General features: G+C 34.7%; 1 protein-coding gene across 1 annotated transcript in view; it reads right to left on the bottom strand.

Annotated features, from left to right (window-relative positions):
- Ush2a (usherin) overlaps positions 1–25029 on the bottom strand; it is a 618626-nt gene that overhangs the window by 382483 nt on the left and 211114 nt on the right. Inside the window, exon 21 of the mRNA XM_048356772.1 lies at positions 6550–6680. Coding sequence (XP_048212729.1) covers positions 6550–6680 — 131 coding nt within the window. The remainder of the gene's footprint in view (positions 1–6549; positions 6681–25029) is intronic.

Raw genomic sequence — 25029 nt, 5'->3', positions numbered from 1 at the left:
AAGAGAAGAGCAAACTGCCACTTTAGCATGTTAAGGTAAATTGAATACTTTTAAAGTGTGTTATGGTTAGTGTGAGTCAGTTCTAATAATCATATCAGACTAAATGAAAAAAAACTCCAACTTTATCACAAATACCATTTACTACTATGATTAAAGAAAACACTTCCTAAACTAATAAATGAAAATGAATTTCTTAGTCAAATTGATTCATTTAGCAAGATAAACATCATTCCAAAATCTTTTTGAACATCAAAAAAAAATAAACAGTAAAATATGGTGAATTAAAAAATCATTTGGAATATTACACCAAACTAATAATATTGTCATATTGTTTTTCACAAGAGAAAACTAGCAATCATATGGTACAATCATGTAAAGATATATGCTGCACAGGGTACAATCCTTAAAGTAGCTCCATTGATATAACATGCCCAGTCTACCCATTTAAATGGCTCCTGTCTGGTCTCATAATGTACTAGATCGTAACTACAACACACAGAATCTCATGTTACCAATGTAAAAAGAAAATCTGTTTAATCTCCCAGGAGGATGAGGACCATGATTCTCACATGGACAATGTTCCAACTTGTAGAGACAACTTGGTCAACTGGAAACAACCATTTGATGATGATATTTCTTGTCCTTGAATGTTTATGAGTTTATTTTCCTTCTATCTGTTTTCTCTTATGTACTCTTGTTTTCTCCAACTATATTTCAACATTTTAATATTTTACAAACACACATTTCATTATCGTAGTTTAATAATTAAAACCAGAACTGGTGTCGTGCCCAATTAATGTGCCCTAGTAGCATGCCCATTAGTTTTTCCATTAGTGAATTCAACAATACTAATGGGATTACTAGCATGGGATGCTAATTGGGCGTGACATAAGAAACTGGCTTACTTCTTAGCATACCCTTGCTAATGATGAAATTAATGAGCATTTTATTAAATGCTGTCTCATCAAAGTGTACTTAGTTAGCGTTAAAATTGTTACAAACGATGCTGCATTCTAAGATCAGGTGTCTGCGTAAGTGGTTCTTCATATTTTCTTTGGCACCAATGTGAAGCATTAGTAGTTCGATGGCTTAAAAATCATGTTTATTGGAGATAAATCCAAGTATATATCCTACCACCATACCATGCCTAACCTGCTTTAATGTAATACTTACAGGAACTGGGAATAGTGCGTTTCCATAATGATTTTAAGATTCATTCCCTCAACAAATGTTAAAAGACTAATTACTTGATCAGTCCTGATGTCATAGCATGCAGTTTTCTCTTTCCATGTGGAAAATAAAATACCAGACACATTAAATAGACTTTATTCAGAAGAAATTTTGTTTTCACAGCTTTGGTCTCAGGGAAAACAGAATGTGATGTGAATTTTCTCTTAATGTCACTGGACACATAACATTGAAGTCATAACCATGGGCTATTCCTAGTCAGAAAATATCACCTGATTAAATATATTCAAAAGGGAACTGAACCAAATATAGGATAAGAGGATTAAAGCTATTTGGGGAGACCTGACAAAAAAACACAGTTTGCAATTAACTTTTCTTTTCTTATGTGTCTCTAAACAATGCTTCCAGTGTTTAATCAGTAATATATAACCTTGCCACTGCCCCTGGAGCCTGTGTGTGTATGGGGGGGGGGGGGGCGGTTGAACTCAAGGTCTGGATTCTTGCTCTTTAGTTTATTCACTAAGGGTTGGCATTCTACTATTTGAGCCAGTTCCACTACTGCCTTTTTGGTGGTTAACTGGAGATAAGAGTCTCACAGACTTTTCTTCAAAGGCTAGCTTTAAACCATGATTTCAGCCTCAGTATTTAGGTTTACAAGCATGAGCTAATCTGGACCCAGATTTTCCCTGAACATTTTATTCATCTGAATATATTGGAAAATGGAAAGAAATAATGAATAATTTTATACCTATTCCTGTAACACTCACAGTTGAGTTGAGTTTTCAATGTTTATTAAAATTTTTAAAAATAAAAGAGAACAGGATGATCTAAAATTATTTTTAAACTGTGTTAAATAGAAACTTTGAAATTTTCTTGAGAATATTCCTTTCACAACTCAAAGTTTAATTGTTCTGAATAAATGCAGGAACTTTAGTTTAAAGATAATCATCTTTTTATCTTTTGGTAAATGTCAAATTTAAAAAAAATATTAAATGAAAGGTTAGAATTTCTTAATCCAGAAAATGAATAATTTTCTTTGATTTTGAGTTAGTAGTATTTTAGCAATAGTTATCAATTAACCAGTAAATCTATCAAGATATTAGGGCTTTTTTGTGTTTCATTGATTGTATTGAGTTCTAGCAATGTATTTGTGAACAAAACAGCTATAGACTTTGTCCTCATTCAACTGCACAGTAAGACATGAGAGACATATTAAAACTAGGCACCAGTGGCTCATAATTGCCATCCTAGTTATTTGGGAGGCTGAGATCTGGAGCACCATGGTTCAAAGCCATCTTTGGTATACATCTAAGGCCCTTTTCCATGGGTAACTAGATGTGGTGGTAACCTGGGAGGTTGAGATCAGATAGATAGCATTTCCAGGCCAGCAAGGATAGAAAAGTCCATAAGACTTCACCTCAGTTGGAGAAACTGGGCATGGGGTTAGTGCTTCCATCACTGCTACAATAGGAGAATTCTGGTCCAGGCACAAGCACTAGCAGGAAGCAGGGCTCCATGTCAAAACAAACAGACAGAAATCCCAGCCATCAAATGTCTACAGGAATGGCTTAGTGGCAGAATGCTTGCCTGGCAAGCATGAAGCCTTGAGTTCAAACCCAAAGAAAAGAAGAAGACACATTAAGCACATCATGACCTGTGTGTTGAGCACAACTATTCACTAAAATGATATATTTAAAAACAGATGGGAAGAAAACTGGATTCGAATGATACCTAAGTAATTAAAGTATAAATACCCTTATTTCTAATAAGAGACATTAAAAAATAAAAACCTTCTACACTTATTTCAAATCAGCATAGCTCGGGGAGGTGGAACCAACGGCTCATCTGTAATCCTAGATACTCTGTAAACTGAGATCTGAGGATCTAGGTTCAAAGCCTGCCTAAGTAGGAAAGTCCCTGAGACTGATCTTCAACTAACAACAAAAAGCCAGAAGCAGAGCTATGATTCAAGTGGTACAGTATTAGCTTTGGACACAAAAGCGTAGGGACAATGCCCATGCCCACAGCTCAAGCCTCCTGACCAGTAAAAGGAAAGAAAAGTGGTGTAGTGCTAACTTTGTACAAAAAGAAGCTATATGTATTTTTCTATCCCAAATGAGAATAATGAAAATCTTTATCAACTTTTTTTAAATCTCAGTTCAACTATTGTTTCAAAATAAGTAGGGTCCTTAGTATTCGATGAGCAAATGTGCCCAGTTAACCTGCATTAGATACAAATTCCTTGGAGGTAAAGAAGGACACAGTCTTTGCTAATTTGAGGTCATTGTTTTATAGATTGCATCCTGACCATATATAATGTATCTGATTATATTTCCCCAAATATACCCTAAGGCAATTCTGCTCCACTAATACCTTGCTTTTCAAAAAGTAAATTAATTGTCACTGAACTGAAAACACATGCAGTTTTATGTTTATTTATTTAATTATTTTGGCCTTGTGGGGAAAGATTGTTTGAAACAATCTTATTAGTTCTTGGCTGGCCGCTATCAGCTATGTATATACATTTGGAATTTGGCTATGCAGGACAAGGACAGCACAGTTGGGAAAGGTATAAGTGGAAATTCTTGAAAGAGACTAAGGGGACAGAAATGATAGGCAAAGCCTGGTGAATGGGGCCCTGGACTCTTTCACTGAGCTATGCACCAACCTGTCTATTGCATCATAAAGGAGATGGAAAAGATGCGTCTCTCGGTTTCCTGGCAGGCATTCTAAGGATTATAACACTTTGCCTGAGTAGGGCAAAAGGTGGTTTGACTTACTTACTCTATGAAACCATATCCTTAAAGTATTACATCTCTCAGACATTTGTCAGAAGAGATGACCATCATACTTTAGACCTGCAGGCTTCACATTTGAATTTTCCACACATATTGCCTCATGTTTACAGAGAGTGTGCAAGTGTGGGTATGCATCGCTGTGCTCACTGCATACTCAACCTCTGAGTTGAATAACCTATGGTCAGTGTTTTCAAGGGAGGATATCTTGTTCATTTTCCCAGTTCTGTATTCTTTAGCCATTGCTGTTTGGAGGATAATACATTTTTTTAACAAAGTTGCAGATGATGAAACAAATAAACTCAGGGATATTCCATCACTCAACCACTGCATCATGCTATTGAAGCCACTTGGTTTAAGGTGGGGATGAAAAAAACCTTACTCAAAAGGTTGCTTAGAGAATGAAATGAGCTCACTAATAGGACCTCATCCATGTACTTTAAAGCTCTATAAAGAAGGGTTTATATGGCTGAGATATTTCTCCATCTGGTTTCTCAAATATTTTTAGATATTAATAGGTTGAGAGGGAAAAAAAACCCAGGGTTGTTTTTTAATCCACATTCTTCTAAACAATACTGTTTCTTTGCCTCTCCATCTTGTCCATATTGTCACAATTTTGCATTATCTCCTTTTCTTCACCATGCTCATGTGGGTGTCCTTGGGAACACTTCATCCTGCCCATAACCCATTTGTTTTTTCACAAGGTTTAAAATGAAATAGTTTACTTGTTTTTTTATGACAAGGATAATATCATTATGGTCTTTTCCTGTTCTGCCTCCATTGACTAAGATGATATTTTTAAAACCTTACAATCTACTCTTTTAACTCCTTCTCTCAGCTCTCCAATTATATTTTCAGATTTGCTTTGCTGTGATATATTTTTTCCTGTCCTTCCTTTATTTTTTCACCTATTTACAAGATTCTTATTTGGCACAGGAGAACAAAGCTTTAGTCACTGTGTCATTAAATATTTAGGTTTAACTTAACATTGCTAAGCTTATTATTCATCTCTGCTTTTCTTTTCTGTACTTTGAATTCTCTTATTTTTCACTTTTTTGTTCAAAAGCCTTGTTGGAATATTGTTCTCTGGTGCATGTTCTCTAATGCATTTTCTCTGAAGCTCTAAATAGTGAAAAATATCTTTCTTTTTTGTATAGAAGGTTTGCCTCAAGGTCTTCGTAGATGACTGACTAATTGTTACTATGGAAAAAATTAATTTACTTCTGGCTCACATTCTTCACTTGCAAAAAGATGGAATTATTGAGAAAGGTACAGCTGGATGTTAACATTTACATAGACGTGGCACACATACAGTAATGCCTAGGACATAGACATCAAGTGTTCACCTACTCTTTATAGGAACTTGCTAAATTCTTCCAGTAAATTTATAATCATTTTTTCTGAAATCATCTATTTTCTCCTATTTATATTTTAAGCTATTTTCTCTTAGCCCCTTGTATTGCATTATGCATGTATTTTTTGTTTTATTTTGAAACTCTATTCTTATTTTAATTTAGTATGTTTTAAATTTATTACTATATTTTTATGATAATAATGGGTTCAAACCTATATTATTTTTGTTATACTTTTATTTTGCACTGGTCCTGTACATTGTCCCTGAGATTTTTGCTCAAGGCTAGTGCTCTACCACTTAAGCTACAGCTCCACTTCCAGCTTTTTGGTAGTTAATTGGAGGCACAAATCTCATGAATTTTCTTGCCCAGTCTGGCTTAGAACCATGCTCTTCAGATCTCTCCTTCCTAAGTAGCTAGGATTATATACCAGGACCTAGCTATTGTTATTTTAACTACTACAGTATCTACATTGGTAGTATCTTTTAATTTTTTTCATATATTTTTATCATGTACTTTTGAATGATATTGTCTTGCAGTCTAACAATCTGAGGCTTAACAGTCCCTCTAATTATCTCCTTCCATATTTCAACTGAGAAAAATAATATTTTCAGTTCTATACTTGGATCTATTTTAATGTGCTGTAACCTCCTCCCATCACCAAGTGCCTTGCCATGTGTGATGGCTGTATCTTTGGCTGTCTCTGTGGGCATGGGTGCTGAATCTGCTTAGGTGTGATGCTACTTATCTTTGCCTACATCCTGCCCATCTCTTAGCATCCCTTAAGAAGCTGCAAGTAGAACGTCTTAATAATGAGGTATTCCAGTAACTAGATAAAGAGTTATCAGACTCTTATCAAGACACTAAGAAGCCTTTCTGCCCCTGGAGAATAAAAAGAAGAAGGAAAACAAAAATATTTTTTCTCTCAAGGTAAGTAAAAATAGATCTGATCAAATTTATCTACGTTTTCTAAGCATTATTATAAAGTAGCACCTACAATTTATAGACTACAGGTTTGAAACTTAGCTCTGCTATTTTAGCTGTGAGAACGTCATCTCAATTTGGAAATTTTCCTTAGTCACATGGGATAATAATTGTACTTGTACCTACCACCTTATGGGTTTCTGATAAAGATTGAACATGCAAACAAATACCTCAATATCTGACAACTGGTATGCTCTCAGAAATAACAACTATCATGATTAATAATATACCTGAGGATCAAAGAGAAAATAAGGACGGCCATTCTTCAACTGCAATGCAAAATACTCTTCCTGGTTGCCAGGTGATGCAGCAAAGACAATCAGCCCATCAGGTTCCCTGGTTCGGAAGCTAGCCTTAATGCCTAGTGAGGAAAGGATGATTAGCAGGTCAGTGACATAAGTTTTAATGCATTATAATACAATAAGGAAACTCTAGTATAAGTTATGAGTGGATAGAGTTGTAGACAATACATAATTTGATTTATACATTAAATTTTTCTTGCTCTTCTTAGTTTGTACTTCTCCATCTTCTAAGTGCTAATGCTTTCAGTTCTTTCTATATATTTATTTTCACCATTTTGGTATCTGATTACCTTAGAATGATTGCTATACTGATGGCCTGCATGGATGTCACATTCTTGCTGATAGATTGTATACTAAATTTTTTCCTCTCCCCTTTCTTTCCAAGGGTGGTATTTGGCCTCAACTCACTAGTCCAACTCCCAAACTCCCAGGGAATTGGCTCTCATTTCCTCTAACTAGTGCACTGCTATGGTAGAGACAACTATACTATATTAATCTTATAGGAAAGAAAAAGGATGATGCTAAAAAATTGGGTGGAGAGGGGAATAGAATACTCAGAGTTAGAATGAGGACAATTAGTGATAAAATTGCCCTCTTTTAACTTCAGGAAAATCTAGCAGAAAAAAAAATGAGTCAGAGTAAGAAAGAAATATTTATTCAAGTTGGTAATCATTTAACTATTTATATGCCCATCAAGGAATATGGAAAGGAAAACGTTTCCATAAACACCACATTTAATTTCCAAGCCTTATACAACAAGTAGCCCAATATATTAAACTTCACAGAGATGGTGAAAGTTTCTTTTGAGAATGGAAGATTTAGTGCAGGAGAAAGAAATCCACTTGCCATTTATTTCATTTTTTTTCCTTCACATAACCAAGGTTAATAACAAATGATTTTATTGTTTTCTTTTTCTTTGTTGGTTGTGAGGCTTGAACTCTGCACCTGGGGCCTGTTCCTGAGCTCTTCAACTCAAGGCTAGTGCTCTACCACTTGAGCCACAGGGGCACTTCTTGTTTTCTGGTGGTTCATTGGACATAAGACTCTCATGGACTTCCCTGCCTGGGCTAGTGTTGAATTGTGATCCTGAGATCTCAGTCTCCTGAATAACTAGGATTACAGGCGTGAGTTACCAGTGCTGGTGCCCAGATAACGAATGATTTTCTTTTGCATGAGTTCTATAAGGATATTGAAAATTCCCATAGCTATTGAACTATGTCCTCGACAGTTGGCTAATTATGGATAAATTACAGATAAATCCTAACTTTTTAATCCTAAATAATTATTAATCACAACTGTAAATCCTAAGTAAGGAACATGTAGTTAATTCTATAAAGGCACCTAAATTTGCAAGTGAACGGCTTTAAATACAAACATGTTTTTGATTAATGTGTAAAATACTTTCAAGAAAACATTATTGTTTTACCATGAGGAAGAGCAGTCAAATTCATAATTAGTTTAAATTAGTCATACCTTACACATTCCCTTCTATGACTTTGGTTCAGCCTTGTGACTTGTGTAAGTAAGGAAAGGATTACAGATGGGCAAGACCATGGAGAGCAGAAGACTGAAGACAGATGTGGGTGGATCTTAAGCTCCCTGACTAATAATTTCCAGCTTCCTGACTGTTTTCATGTTGGGCCTAAGGCTAAGAAATGTAGTGACCCACAGGCACACAGTATCAATGCCTTTGGCTTTAACTGTTTACATTTAGCACCAACAGTGACTAAAATGAGTTGCAAGGAGAAAGAAACCTCATATTTCTCACATAATAAAATTTGTATTTCAAATGAAAAAACATAAACAAGACATGATGACTGTTCTAAAGTTCAATGTTTTTCTTCCAATGTTTAAAGAAATAATAGAGCTATCTTGTCTATATTTATTCACTGAAGCAATATTTAAGTCCAACTGCTCCTGGTACCACTACTCTAGACTAGGGTGATGCACAGATATATGAACAGAAATACATCCATGGCCTAACCATTCAAAAATCAGAAACTCCAAGTTTCATGAGGAATTACTTACCTTTCATATGAATGTGTTCAGAACTTTAAAACTTTATTCCTTAGAAAGGCAAAGTCAAAGTTCAACACAATAAGCACCAGGTAATGCATACTTGAAAAGGGAAGGAGTAGATTCTAGGGGGAGAGGGCTAGATGAATGAAGAGGTGAAGGGGGGCTTACTACAGTAAGAAATTTAATATCTATCCTACAAAATTAAGAAAATCAAGGGAGGCAAGGAGTAGATTAGGAGGGCTGGTTGAAAATGTTGAAAGGGGTGACAGTGATCAGATGTAAGTAGCAACTCCTTTATAAAAGTACTTAAAGATAACATATTTTATTAGTAAGAGCAATAAATTTATAATGTCATAGAGTAGAAAGAGCTTTTGCTTTTGTTTTATCGTTTCCTTGTTTCTGTGGACTTGAGCCCAGGGCCTTGTATGCTAGGCAAGTGTTCTACCATTGAGGTATACCTCTAACAGCTGGATTTGGTTGTACCATTGTTTTATTGTTATTACAGGTACTCTGACCACTGAGCTACTCCATTGGCCCTGTTTGTATCTCCATATCCAGCTCTGTACTGAGAAGGGGGTCTCTCAAATATTTCCATCCAGGCTAGCTTTAATCTCCAAACTTCCCAAACTCAGCCTCCCCAAGTTGCCAGCAGAAACCATTTTTATCCAGATCAGCAGAGTTTTGTTTCGTTGTTGTTGTTTTTAACAATAAAGCCAATGGTGTAATGTAAATGAAGTTAATGAATTAGAAAGCTAACAGCTTTCTTCCAATAAGAAGTAATGGGAAAGAGTAGATTAACAATCAAATAAGTGACAGAAATATTTGCAAAATTAGTTTTAATAACATGATACATAACTAGAATAAGTATATAAACAAGGAGTGATAAGTAACTACATTGATACTTTTTCCTATAATGATACTTTTATATTATTCTAAAGTTGCATCTATGATTTGCCCAATTCATTGCTTTCTTTATATTAAAAATTAAGCAAATAGTATCTCTCTTGCTTAAAAATATGTCTCCAATGTCTAAATGTATATGTCATATGTGTATACATCAAAGATTTAAAAGAAAATTAGAATAGCCTGTCAAAGTTAGATACCAGTACTGAGCCAACTCTTCTTCATGAATGGGTTTTGATCCACAGCTTGAGAAAAATAAGTCAAATTTCACAGTTGGTTAAGAGTCGACAATAAATATTAAACAACTTCTTTGGAAATGGAAGAATATATTAACTACATTACAAGATTAAACTGAGAACTTCAGACAATTGACTGAACAAATTCCAATATCTTGCTTTTGTTTAACAAAATACTCTCCCCTTTTTCACCAGAAACAAAAAAGAAAAGCACAGTACTCACTCTTAGAGAACTTTTCCTATAATAAGAGAGGTTTGTCATATATATATATGTATATATATATATATATATATTGCCTATGGTAGAAGATGTGTCCAAATGAGTACAAAATATTTAAATGAGCACAAGAAGAACACTGGAGGCCACAGACACAATAAAGCACAAAAGTGACTATGGCATTCAAGGAAAGTTCAGAGAGGCTGTGCTGATGGATCCCGATTGTGGAGAATGAATTGTACTGAGCAAGTGGGCAACCATGTGAAGGTCACTGTGGGACCTGAGAGATAGATTTGGACAAATGACCATAGAAATAAAGAAATCAAAGACAAGATACTTCCCCCAACTTTGCTTTCCTGGATTTCTTGCCAGTTTCTGTCAAGTTTTACCAGCTTCTATAATTTTCTAGAGCCACTTCTAATGGAAGAAGGAGAGTGTCAACCCAAAACTTTGTGAAGAAGAGAAAACACTTCAGAATTCTGAGTTATGACTCATTTGGCTTTAAGGGGCATTGATCTGTCCAGTGGTTTTAATGCTAAGGCTATGACGGACAACATATTTTTCCTTTCTTGTTAGGAAAAATGAAATAAATAGATACAAACAGCCTGAATTAAGAGTTGTTCATCGCTAAACCTAAGCATGTCCCTTGAGTCACATTCATCAGAAAATTCCAATAAGATTCAAATTAAAAAATGTATAGCTTCATTCTTAAACAAAACAAAAAAACCTATGAGGTTAAAAGATGCTTTATTAGGATAATAGGTTAAATTAGTCAAATGCTTGTGATTAACTACTGAAAATGCAAACAACATCCATCAATACAATAATCAAGATTTTTTTTTCAGCAAATTAACTTATTTTTAGTACATACACTCCTGAGATTAAAAAGAAAATCTTTATATAAAGTGAATATATTCTACTAGATATTTCCTTGTTGTTGAAGCCAGAAAGACAACAGATAGCACTTGTCTTCATTGTTAAATGTCTCTCTGCTACATCCCCACTCAGTTCTATGACTTGCAAATGGATTTTCAGCTTCCTATTCAGGGCATTTGGGAATGCAAAAGTCCAGTTTCCTACAGAAGTGACTCTTCTTATATAGCTTAATTTGAACTATGGAAATTACTTTCTAAAATAGAAAGGTCTTTTCTTTTTACATGACTGCCATTAGGTGGTGCTAGAAATGTCTCCACTCATAAAATATAAATGGCTTACCCGGCCTATAAGTACATGAATAAGAAAATCTTCATTGATTATACTTGCAAGGCAACCTATTTAAAAAAAAGCCCCCATTCTTTATTAGAACATCTAAACTTGGTTATTTATTTAAATATACATTATTAATTTATATTTAAAATTACATTGTTTTTCAGCTTCTGATCCCAAACCAATTTTACAAGTATTAAATCATTATTCTCAGATATGCATTGGAAGCAGAAATTCAGATGAACAGTGAAAATAAAACGGAACAAAGAGTTTTGATGCATGCAAACATGATTTAATCTTAAATTTGATAAAACAATAAGTGCCTTTCATGTTTTAAAATAATCTTCTATTTCTACTTTGGAACAATTAGAAATGGTGACATTTTAAATGATAACATTACATTACAAAGGTTGATCATGCTTTATAGGGTCAGTTGATAAAGACATAGGAAATCATATGCACTAGATATGGCTCAAAACATGCAATTATGGCTTTTATTTCCTGAAGAGTGTGGGTCTTACGTTCCTCAATAAAGAACCAGTGAACTAGGCCAGCTCCAAAATCTGTACTTGTATGCAAATTTATAAATTAATAAAATGGAGTTCTCATCTAAATGTTTTTTCATTTTTGAGCTTAGCTTGAGAAACTTTTTGGATTGTTTTACTTCTGTCCTGTAATTTATACATTTGAAACCATTGGTAGGCTAAATAATTCCAGCATTAGGTGAAGAGCTGGCCTGACATTTCTGGGAAAAACCAACTAGCACCAGATAGATTAAATAGTGGAATTTTACTCTAGTTTTTAACTTGGGATTCTAAGATGACACTGAATTTGAACTTCCACATTACAGTTTTGCAACTGGATACTTTTTGTCATAGGTTTACCCTAAGGATTTTTGTGCTTATTATTGATTTCCAATACTCTTTTCAAAATGTGGGCATGATTTCATGGTCTGTTACATGGAGCAGTCATTTAACACTATATTCCTTTGCAAATTATTTTGACATATAGAATGAGATAGTGACATATTCTAGCTTATTCCCTAGGTATTTAAAAATTACTAAGAAATGTATCTTAAGAGAACTTTGATTTACTTACTTCGATAGTTCCAATATCTTAAACAATGGCACATAAAAGATGGCCCAAGTATCTGCTGAATAAACATTTAATGATTGGAAAACAACCCTTGGCATAGTAAAATATAGTTTCATGACCTAATCTCTGTACCTTCCATTCTGTTTCATCTCTTTCATTATGGCAGTAGAATGCTATTATTATTTTATAATATTTTGAATATTTGACAGTTTGTTCTTCCTCCCATCATTAATCTTTTTCTAGTTTTTAAAATTCTCTCTACTCATTCACTTTTTTGCATGAATATTAAAATAAATTGCTGCAATCTTATATTCCCTAGAGTATATGCATCATATTATACCAGATATTATATATTTTACAGCCATTATAAATCATATATTCCAATATGTTATGGCTGAATCACCAAAATGCATATTTAGCACATTTACTCATAATAACTGTCATTAATTTCATTTCTAGAAATATAAACATTTCCATACAAAATTGATAAATTTGTCAGCTCCTTTTAAAAAGCATACCTCTTGTTTCTCCCTTATCATATGGGCTGTATTCTCCAGAAAAATATGAAATAATGAAGGTGATTATCATAATTTAGTGTTTCTGATTTAGTAAGAATTGATGTAATTTTCAAACTACTAGGTTCCATGTTCACTGCTGTTTTGTCCAACCATTACTTTTATTTTGGGTTACTATGTTTACTGTCCATTTTCCACACATTTTCATTCTTTGTCTGAGCATATGTTTCATAAGTTGCTATTCTGGGAGAGCTAAACATAACTGCAATGCATTTCAAATCTTTGGAAAAATTTAGGCTAAAAGAGGTCCGGTCCCCAGTCTGGGGAAGTTTTCAGATTCTAGTTATATTTTAGGTATGTGATAAACCATAAAGTAATGGAAACTCTGATAGAGAGACCCACCAAATACAAACACAATCATCAAGAACAACTCAAAACTCTAAAGTGCTGCAGATTGGCATTAAAAAAAACACAGTTCAGATGGTTTCCTCTTTAGAGAAGCTTTAAACTGAACTACAAATATAAAGCATATAGGCCCATCTGTGCATGAAATTGCATATGAAAATTTCTATAGATACCTATAGAGTGAGATATCTACTTATATACTTAAAATGGAGTAACATAATATTTATTATATCTGCATTATATATCAATCTAGGTCGAGTTATATAAACAGTTATCTGTGTATCTGTCTCTCTCCAGAGTACTCCTGCAAATTACTTTGAGTACCAAGATATTCATGGAATTATTAATACAAAGATTTCACAGAAATACCTCAGTACATTGTTTTAAAAGCTGCTATTTTAACGAGGATAATTCTAGTAATATCTAATCTGTTACATATATTCTGTATTCAATTTCAACCATCTTAAACCTTTATACATACTTCTATGGCATACACAACATTGTGAACTTATTTTTGGAAACTCTTGTGTCTTCGACAGAAGTCATGATGTTCTAAAATATGAGCTGAATGCCATTTAATTTTGTCATAATCTAACTAAGCTTTGAATTTTGATCTGTACAAAAATATTTTATGGAGCAAAAGACAGAATATTCAATATGCAGTTTGGTTTCCAGAAATATGTTTTACCCCTTTGTGTCATAAAATGACTTCTATTTTAACAAATGACTAGCAAATAGATGGTTTAAGTTTAGACTAAAAAAACATTAAATTATGAAGATGTCTTTAAATAAGATAGAACTTTAAAATAAGATAGAACTTTTATGCTTTGCTCCTATAAAATGAGGAACATTTTCTAATTAATCTATAAACACAATACCATTCGATATTTTATACCTCAAGGAAAATCTAGTTTATACATATACACATGTATATATATATATGCCTCTTATATACCACGCATTATATAACATGTGTGTCAATTGTATCATACACAGTATATATAAACATGTTTACGGAATTCACTTTATATTGATTCCTGTCAAATAAATGATATTTCAAAATTTATTTAAATACATTAATTGGAATACTAAGACACCCTATATTTTACTTCACAAAAAATGTGGGAAAAGGCTTTCAAATTTTGCCAGCCTGCAGCTTTAGTACAATTGCTGATTGACTGACTTAAACCTTAGAAATGATTTCAGTAGCTTCTGTGTCAATCTAGAGGTTGAACATGCACAATGACAACAGTCTTCAAGAAATCACTCCAAGAGCCCTCTCTAGGGCTTATCTCAAGGGTTTATCTCAAGGGATAGACCAATATGAGAACTATCTGTGAATCCTTCGGAACAAACTAAAGTTTTAAACTGGCAAGAACATTAAGACAATGAGCTGTTAGTGCACAAAGAAAATGTCCTGAAGTCTACTTCTGTCTCTGGCATTGTATCATGAAACAGTATTATGGTCACCGCAGCATGCTCACCTGGGAGCATCTTTACTTTCAGAGTAAGGAAAGGCAAAATGAAGGAGCTGGCAAAAATCCAAATGAAACATCAGCAGGTAGTAAGGTTTTTCTACTGACCCAACCTTGATCCCACATTTGATTTTGGGTGTTTTGGAACAATGGAATCATGCTTCCTTTTATTTAGAAAGAGAATGGAAAGAGCAGAAAATGCGCCTCTGGTTCAATGGAGCTGATTCATATCCCAGGAAATGACTGAGCTATGGCCATTCCATTCAGCCCCACGTAACCTGACTTGTCAGAGAGAAAAGTAGGAGAATCTTTTTGTCTTTTCAAAAATATACCTTGCCTTTGATTGTTCTCTGCAGATTGGGTAACTAGAGTTAAAGACTAAGTGCTTTACTCAAATGGCATTTTGGGGCGTCACTCTAGAGGAAAAAAAGGTAGTTTTACTAATATGCCTAGTCTCCGTTTGCCAAACAAAGGAATACAAGTCATATATTTTGAAAAATGCCAAACTGTAATAGGTTGGAATGAATGAAACTACAAAAAACCCTAGAACAGATTTTAGTGGTTCATGTCATTTATCATCACTCACTGTCAGGACAAGACTCTTATATTGAACAAATGCTTGCTGCAACTTCCAGTTGAGCTCCCGTCAATATTGGAAATGAAGACCTTAGCTCTGCATGTTAGCAGTACGAACACTTGCATTTGGTAGTTAATTGTTCCATGATGCTTTAATGAACACCGCACAAAAAATATTAGGTAAATTCAGAAAAAACAAAAAGGAAAAACCCCAAATTTGATTTTAAGACAGAGAAATGTGTCCTTGTGTCGGCAAATATACCCATGAATATTTTACTGTTTTATTTCATATACTTGGTTACATCTTCTCTCAAACCATCTAAGATATATGAACCTTTTTTGGAGGAAGAATCACACAAAAAAAGATTCGAATGTTAGGGGATCTCTAAAGCCCTCTGGGGACTGTGGCTGGAGGCAGAAGGTTTGACTGGTGAGCTGGGAGTAGGAATGATGAACAGCTGAAAACCCACCCTAGTTGTGCGGTTTCTATCCTATGTCCCAGGAAAGACGTGGGCTCTCTGAGTATCTGCCCTTCTACAGTCATTCTGTCACAAGGCAGGAGGGGTCCCTGGTATCCTGGATGTGATCCCAAAACGGCTTCCCTTGGTACTTTCTGATCTTGCTTCACCTACTTCTTGGAATGTGCTCTTTTGTTTATCTTCCCATCATTCCTTTCATCTAGCCCTGGGCCAACCTAAATGTGCAGAAATGGAGGTTGAGGAGAGAACTTTGGTTTTTAACTATCTCTGTGGTTAGACTCATTCCTCACCCAGTGCGTGAAGTAAGAGATTCGTCACGATATTGGCATCTCTTCATCCCTCACCCTGGAATCCGCTAGTCAGAATCATCAGGGTGTAATGCATGCTATTAGCATACTCTTGGAGTTGTCGGCCATGCCTCGCCCTGTGCTGAACCGGAAGCAGAGCTAGGTTCTGACCTTAACCTGAAGCAGTAAAACCACAGGTGACAAACCCCCCTGCAGCCCCAAGACTTACACCCCTTTGTTATGACATTTCTTCCATGAAGGTTAAAACATATCTTTTTCAAAAGGAATTTGGTGATGCTTGGCTTCTTAGTAAAACAAACAAACAAGAAAGCAAACGCTAGACCTCAACTTCCTCAGCTCAGATATTCTCTCCTGTATACTTAATTAATGTGTGACTTGGAGCAAGTCATTTAACTTTTCTGTACCTAATTTTCTTCCTTATAAGTAGAATAATGACAGTTTCTTCCTTCATAAGTCTTTTGAGAGCAGTCCTCCCCAAATGTGTTAATTACATGAATTAATATGCACAAAATAGTTTGAACCATTGGGCCTATGTAACCATTAACTAATTCATCCCTCACGCTGTTTCCAGAGATCCTTTGTTGGTATAAAACATAAAAATACTATATTGTAACTATAACTTTCCAAGTTTATACTTATTAGAAAATATAATGCTTCTAAATAGATATTCTTTAAATGCATATATACCTCTAAGAATGAAGGGAGCTTCAACCTGAATCTTCTCAAGACTTAATTTATGATGCATTTTTCCCTCTATTTCTAGGCATTCTGTTTCAAAATAAGTCAAAAGCCAGCTTGGGGATGGGGTTTAAATCCATAATTTTATACAGATTACATGCAAAGGGAAGTGTCTCAAAGCAGTAGGAATTCTAAATAAATAGATTTAAACTGCTACTACGATGGATACACTCTATATTTCAGTTTGGTTGGAATTAAGTAAGAGTCTATATGCAGGATCCTAGAGGATTTTTACAGAAATTTTGCTAAGATAATGTAAATAAAATTAAGCAGTGATGCCATTTCACTGCATGAACAAGAAGAGGCTCTTCTCATTACCAACACCATTCTTTAAAGAGATCTTTAGTAAAGCTATTGGTCCTATAGCCATGTTAAACTATGAACAGTGACATCTATTGGTAGCAGTTACTGGTGCTGTGCTGTGCTGATTAATTTGAAGGAGTGTCATCCTTTTCAGAGGATTATTTCCAATTGCAAATACCATATCAATTTATAATTCTTCATTGCTTAGTCAAGAGACAGGTATGTAGTATATGTACACTTGATATGTTTATTAAAAATAGTTACAACACTCTCCCAATATAGATTTGAATACAAGCACAAGAAAGTTGATGTACTCTTCTTTTTCCCCCCAGTCTTTCCAGGCTGCATTTTGAAAAATGGATATTTTATTTCACATGTGATTAAGCACCTCTATAAGAATGAGATAAGTCATTTAAGTTGGAGGTAACTAATAAGGCATATTACATTAAGTAACAGGAATAAAATAATTTATATGACTTTAAGACAAGAATAACAAGCAAAACTTTTACAGTTCTAGCTGCAAAAGCATTATCAGACATTTATTAATTCTGCATTTAATACTTGGCATTTATATTGAAATGTATGATTTTGATGGTACCCTTATAAAATATATGAATATTTATTTAAGAAGTGAATATATTGAACTGATAATATAATATATAAGTTTTATACAATTAGGAAGACATCATTCAACATCTAGCGTACCCAATAATTTACACTTACTTCAAAACAGAAATGTGTAATGCACTGGTCCAGTTCAGTACAATTTCAACCCATTTTCATTGCAAGACTAATAATATTGTGATGAAATTTGCAAGGTTAACTGGGTTAACCTAAAAGGTTGGATGTGAACTTACCTGTAGTAATGATAAACTTATAAAAAATTATCAAATTACAAGTAAAGCACATCATACATATGTCCTAAACTTCATAGCTAAAGAAGAAGGCAAATCATCTTGATTTAAATATTCATTTTTAAGTAACCAATTGGATACCTGTTTTAATTTTATTATTATTTTTGCTACCCTATTATCCTCACCACTGGTAAAACAAACAGGACATTTTAGCTTTAATCTTCTTACTACATAACCCAAATAACTTCAGTCATGTTTGCATTAATGCTGCATTAATCATGTTGTTGCGTATTAATGAGTTTTCAGGCTATGCTAATTACTGTCATAGATTCTGCAGCAGCCCATTAAATATACAAATTACAGAATTAAAGAGCCAGAGCTCTTCATGATTAATCTCTAAATGGAGAAAAACTAATGATGTCTGTACAAAGTTTCTCTCTACTTTTGGCTGAGTGAGCCCAATGAACAATCAATTAGACTATTGGAGGAAAAAGAAAATCACGTATCATATGTTTTTATGGAGGTACTTCATTACAACAGAGGACTTGATATTTCATAAAAAATCTACAACTCTCAATATTGATTTCAATGTTACTCCAGATCAAACATAATTCGAATAAGGTAAGTTCATACCAGATCCATGCAACATTTGTATCTGAAAGGAATTGTCATCCACAAGACCTCCAACATAAAAGCTGTATCAAGAATGTCAGATTTTTGACACCCAAATGTCTCATTCCTCACATAAAGTCTGCATTATACCAGGGAGTGCAGGATTGCAGATCAGATCTAGTATGGAAGGTGGCTTTAATCTATGCATACTTTGCATGGGTGGGCAGGTGGTGTGAACACTCAACTGCCAGTCCAGGGAGAATGTATCATTCTTAATCATACAGGCGAGGTATATAGCAATATGCTTGTACTCAAAATAGGGATAGGACAGATGGGCATAGACTAAGGAAAGAGGAACAGGATTGGAATAAAAAAATCTGTACTGAAAGACATGCATGAGTCTAGGGCCAGGTTAGCACAATTCATATGTAGACTAGGGCTGTGTGTAGCAGGAATACAGAAGAACACTGAGGCAGAACTTAGTTTAGGAGTAGAATCTGGAAAGAGCTAGGCAGCTAAACAAGTACAAGAGTGGACCAGCACCTACACAAAGGGAGTTAATGAGAAGAACAATGAGGGTCAGATATAGATCTGTGAAAGTGGATGGGAGACCTTCATCAAATTTTTCACAAAGTCAAGGGCAGATTCTTTAACTAGCCTGGTATTCTGAGGGTATTAAGGCATGAATTGGAATCTTCTAGATGAATTTACCATTGACCTGAAAGAAAGTGGCAGGTTGGACCTAAAGGTAGAGATTAACTGACTCCATGTTTGGAGAGAGAACTATAGAGTACCACCATAGAATTTGTCATACAACTGTTGCCATACAACTCAACTTCAGAAAATCACTTTCAATCATGAATGAATCTATTAACACAGCAGGTCATGAAATTCTTGGATGAGAAGAGGCCAGCCACTTAGGTTTATTTGTCCATGGAATACTGAAAATATCAAATCAAAAGGAAATACCTTACACTTACAGAGGCCTAACCAGTTAGGTAATATATGCTGAGCCAAATTTTGTGCAGCCGTTGTGTCTGCTTTTCATATTTTACTTGTATTGTTATACAGATGAGAAAACTGAAGCCTACAAATATTTAGTTCTAGAGAAAATACACTTGCCAAAACCAACTGTCCAAGAAAAAAAAAGTCTCTTCCTCCCTTTGGCAAATAGCAGTTAGAGTTTTGTTGAGCATACAATTGCTTTGTGAAGGAAATATAGAATGATACAAAGAGACTAGGATAAAGACTAAGTTTTTGTTTATGTGTATCAGATCCTATAAGATAGAACTAAACAAACAAAGCATTTTGCCAATCTTGAACATTAGCCAATGGAAGTGAACAAATTAAGCTAAACCCGTAAGCTTGTCTCCTAAGCATTTCTAAGAGTTATTGCCATTTTTTTGTGCCCAGAGGAGACTTACATTTTTAAACCCTATAAATACTCAATTATGCATTTATCCAGACATTTTTCACTGTTTCTATTTTCAAAGGGACTTCATGTATGTTCCCTTTTGTCCCTCTATTGGAAGTCTTTGAAAACAGGTGCAGGTACCATGCTTCCTATGTTATTTGTTTTAAGACTAGTTGCTTTAGTGCAGTGCACACAACAGAAATTCAATCAATGTTGTTGACTTGTTAAACCAGACAGCAAAATCATTAGAGAGAACAAAGCTCTGACCTAAGGACTTAAATATCTACAAGCCCCAAAAAGCCAAGAGCTTGAGTTTGGGTAGTCAAGCGTAAAACATCTAAGAAAGGTATCTTTTTTCCAATTGTAAGGGTGCAACTTGCACAAGTGATTGTGTAAATGGTGTGTGTGTGTTTTCTTAAAGAACTGCAACAGTAACCTCATAGCCCTCTACTCATTTCCCATGTTACTGACTCCACAGCCATAAACCAGGTTTGAATATACTGTATAAAGAAAACTCCTCAATATCCTAGATTTCCTTACCAACACAAAGGTATGACATCAATCACCAGTGTATTCAGTATCTTTTAGGCTGCATCACTGATGTTCTGGATGGTAATTTAAATAGAAACCTTTTGTTGCTTTAGAAGTAATTGTAGAAACACAACGTTGCCCAGGCAGAAAGTAATTAAATTGATAGAGGAACGAAACATGACTCGAACTGGATAAAATACAAATACATCAAAATTAAAGTCAGTGTAATGAGCTGAAACACTGCAAATTTAGACAACAGTGCATTAAAGAAAGCCCAGAATTCCTTTTCAGGCAGTATCAAAGCAGACAGAAAACACTGTAACAGGGCACTCCTAAAGCAATAAGGAAGTGTATTGATTAGGCAGAGCATAGACTAAGCAGAAGAACTTCAGAAAAAGCTAATGAATGGGTCAAAGAAAGTACAATAGACCAAAGTAGAAATATAACAAACAAGAAGAATAAGAAACACACCTCCAGAGAGAAATACAAGACAAAGGAAAAGTGCAGGGGGCAGGGAGGGAGCAGTGGGCATTGAAATCAGAAAGTCAGCAAGAAAATGCAAGTCATGGCAGGAAAACAAAAGATCAAGATAAGAACATATTCAACATTACAGCAAGGTTTAAATCAGAACAACAGACTCAGCAACAAACCCGCCAAATGTTAATGATTTGAACAAAGAGGCAATCATGGAAAGTAAGAAATATACTACCTCTCACCCAGTCATGTTCACAATGTTACTTCCCCTAATTATTATTGACAAGGCGACCTTCTTCTGGAGGGACACACTGAATACTGGGCATAATTAAGGGTTTCCAGTGTGGAGCAAGGATTTTCATGTCTCAACTACAGGACGGTGAATACTGACAGCAGGGTCATTAGATAATAAAGTATTTCACATGTGTAAGTTGCTGGTTAACAGAAATACATTGTACATGAAATTATCTTAATACATGTTATCTTAATACGAATGGTCATAATACAATTTCTATAAAGCATGTGGTACATTTCTTTGTTTTCTAGTATATGATGAACACACTTTAAGCTTACCTTGATTCAATGAACTCACCTAGCCCTGTTTTTAAACTGTCTTAAAAGTCAATGATACTCTTAGAAATCTCCAGAACTACTATTAAAATGACTAGGGAGGTAAGAATTAGGGTATAAATATTTTCCAAGTGTTTTGACTTTTACTTCATCATGAAATTGGTTTCTTTTCTTTTTTTTCTTTGGTGGCATTGCTGGGTCTTGAACTCATGGCCTGAGGCTGTTCCTAAGCATTTTTGCTCAAGGCTAATGCCACACTGGAGATGAGAGTCTCATGGACTTTTCTGCCAGGTGGCTTGAACCATGATTCTCAGACATCAGCCTCCTGAGTAGCTAGGATTACACCTCCTAGTAGCTGGGATTACACCAATACCTAGCTTTTAAATTGGTTTCTATTTAAACTATTTTTAAAAATGTAAAGCCCCAATAAGTTATGTAGGTAAGAAAAGTCTTTCAAAATTCTTTAATGTGCAAATAACTCAGGACATACAGCTCTTCTCCAAGCTATCAGCCAAATCCCAAATTATTTCCCTTCTCTTACTCTAACTCCTTGGTGCTATAAATTTCTAAACTTCAATGTTCTGGAAATCCAGTATCAATTTTTTTCTAAGTAAGGGGACATAGGTTACATAAAGAGACTGAGTCAGAGACATTCTAAAGTGTTATAAAAAGAAGCAACAGAATAATCAGCAGTGTACATATTTTAATATGTGAGATTAGAATATTCATTTTGACTCTACAGGGCCTTTTTGTCCAGTGTCATATGTCTCAGCCATATTCCACATAGTTTGAGTGGCAGTGAAAGTAATTTCTGGATAAAGACACTATTATTCTTTCTGGTGGTTCTATCTTGTCAAGCCTACAGCATTGGCAGACCGAATTTGAAGAACAGAGATACAGTGGGAAAATCACAGGGCTGGCCGATCTGACTACCAACAGAGACTCAGCTTTGATGTAAATAAATCACTACAAATTTCTTGGCCTCCATTTCCTCATCTGGGGAATGAAGAGTAGGACTAGCTGATCTCTTCCACAAGGGCTTAATTCAATTAGCTGTTTGGCATCGTGAGGACATCATCTAAGAATGGCCTGGGTCTTTCATCACGGCAAGACAGCTGCCAATTTCACTGATTCAAAGAACATATGATGTGGTAGGTTAATTTATGCAACGTTGGAAATTTACATTTCAAAAATGTGTTTTGATACATGCTTTTCCCCTTGGCTGAAATAGAAATTATATATATATATATATATATATATGCACGCGCATGTGTGTGTGTGTGTGTGTGTGTGAACTCACTCTTCTCCCTCTCAGTTAATAGATTGTTGCTCTGATAGAATTTACTCTAGGGACATGTATTCAATAGGTAATCTTCATAATAGCCGCATTTCCCCCCATTTTCTGTAACAGGAATCTGAAACCAAGAGAGAATATATCCAGCTAAAATGAAATTGTTTCTAACTAGTTCACAAAACTAGGGTTTCCTATTTTTGAAGGATTAAAAAAACCCTCCATGTCACATTAACAGTGTACTTGGTCCATGAGTATTTTACTTACTGAACAATTTTACCTATAATTGAAGCCTTCATTACAGGCAGCATTTATTCGTTCAATGTATGGAGATGATTGTTATTTAAGAAAATACTGCTTGTATTACAATAATCTGGTAGGAAATGTCATTCATCATTCATGATAGTGAAATTTGCTGAAGTAATCTCTGAATGGTTTTATAAAGTATATTTAATCCAGGTAATTGTGTAAACATTTATGGCTTTCCTTGTGTCAATGGTTATAGACAATAAACAAGAAAGTAGATGCTACAATTCTGTAATATAACTGTCTTAGCTGTAGAAATCTGTTTTCCCAGTGGCAATTCGCATTAAGTATCACCCTTCTGTCTGGTACTTAGCATTAAGGTCCTGCAAATACTTAGCATTAAGTACCCTGAATGCTCAGCTACCATAGCAGCCCACATTGTCATGGAGGCTCATAGAATTGTGGCAGTAGTATATATGAAAGCAATAACTGATTTGAGGGTCAAAGTCTGGACTACCCCTTTGTACATACCTTTACAATGAAAAAAAAATAAAATAAAGCCCGGAGCATGTTTCACCTCTGTTTAATGGTTTTATGAGCAATATTTTCTTTCTCTAATATGGATCAAGTTATTTTCTAAAGTAATTACTAGGTAGAGGGGATCAGGTAGGAAGTAGGAAACAGTCTACTTGGCATTCTGTGGGATATATTTCCTCAAGGTGAGTTTGAAGGGAAAGGTCACATGGCCACGGTTCACAGAGATCATCCATTGAGATGTCTATTACAGGATAGGCTTCATCTGCTCTGGCCAGCTTTGGCAAGCTTTTCTTTTTTTTTTTCCTCTTCTTGATCTGATTTGTTCCATGAGCTAACTCTCAGGACAAAGTTACCACCTCTATTGCTGGCACTTATACAGAGACCTTGCATATCCATCTGTGCTGTGTGTCACTTACTAAATAATAAAGGGGTGATTCTGGAAAATTACTGAAACAATTTATCATTTTGCAATCCGTAAGTAAGTGAAAGGCTTTCAAACAAAGAGTTGGTGAACTTAAAAAAAAAACAATCAATGAGTGAAGGGTATCAAAAATTCAAATTAAATGCTGTTCTAGCAAAACTGTAATTACCTGGCTTGCTTTTTTAAAAAAATTATTTTTTCCTTTTATTTGTAGAATGGTGGTAACTGCTTTCCTTAGACTCATGACAGAGCCTCATGTCACGGAAGAATGATGGGAAAATAACTGCCAACCAGATCTGCTATCTCTATGCTAAGGGAAAGGTGCTGATTCAGAAGCCAGTGTATTTTTAAACTTTCTGTAGTTGTCAATGCAGAAGACACAATTCAGGATGAATAACCCCAGGGATTCTGGAAACTTTGAGAACTTCCCTGTAACTCAGTAAGGAGTTGTGATGCTTATATTGATAACTCTGGGGCCAAGCATTCACACTGCACAGTGAATACAGTCAGATTACCTTACAATTTGTGAGGAGAATGCAGATAGGTTTTATGAGGTGCAGCTTGTTATGGTGATGTGTTTATTTGTACAATTTCATTTTTCACAATTTTAGTATTTCACTCTTGGTGGAAGATTACCTTGATAAATTTTCATGCAATATCGATGTATGTTCATCTTTACACTAGACTGTCTAACTTACCTAATTTATTACTGAGAATAGTTATGAAACTAAAAATGCAGTTTTTACTTTAAAGATTAAGGCACTGAGGCCTAATGTTTTAGTCTAACTGAGTGATAGGTAAATTGAGTTGGTCTCCTCAAATAAATTCAACACTTTCGATTGTATAATAATTAGCTATTTAAAAAAGTAATGTTTTGACACCAGCCTTCCAAAATTACAATAGTTTTGATATCATTCCTTATTTGAAGCAAAATTAGTAATAAATGCATTCCATATATATATCTCAAAAGTTTCCAAAGCATA

This window comes from Perognathus longimembris, chromosome 11, assembly GCF_023159225.1.
Source record: "Perognathus longimembris pacificus isolate PPM17 chromosome 11, ASM2315922v1, whole genome shotgun sequence".
NCBI lineage: Eukaryota > Metazoa > Chordata > Mammalia > Rodentia > Heteromyidae > Perognathus > Perognathus longimembris.
The sequence above is the reverse complement of the archived record's forward strand: the minus strand, read 5'-3'. Positions and strand labels throughout refer to the sequence as shown.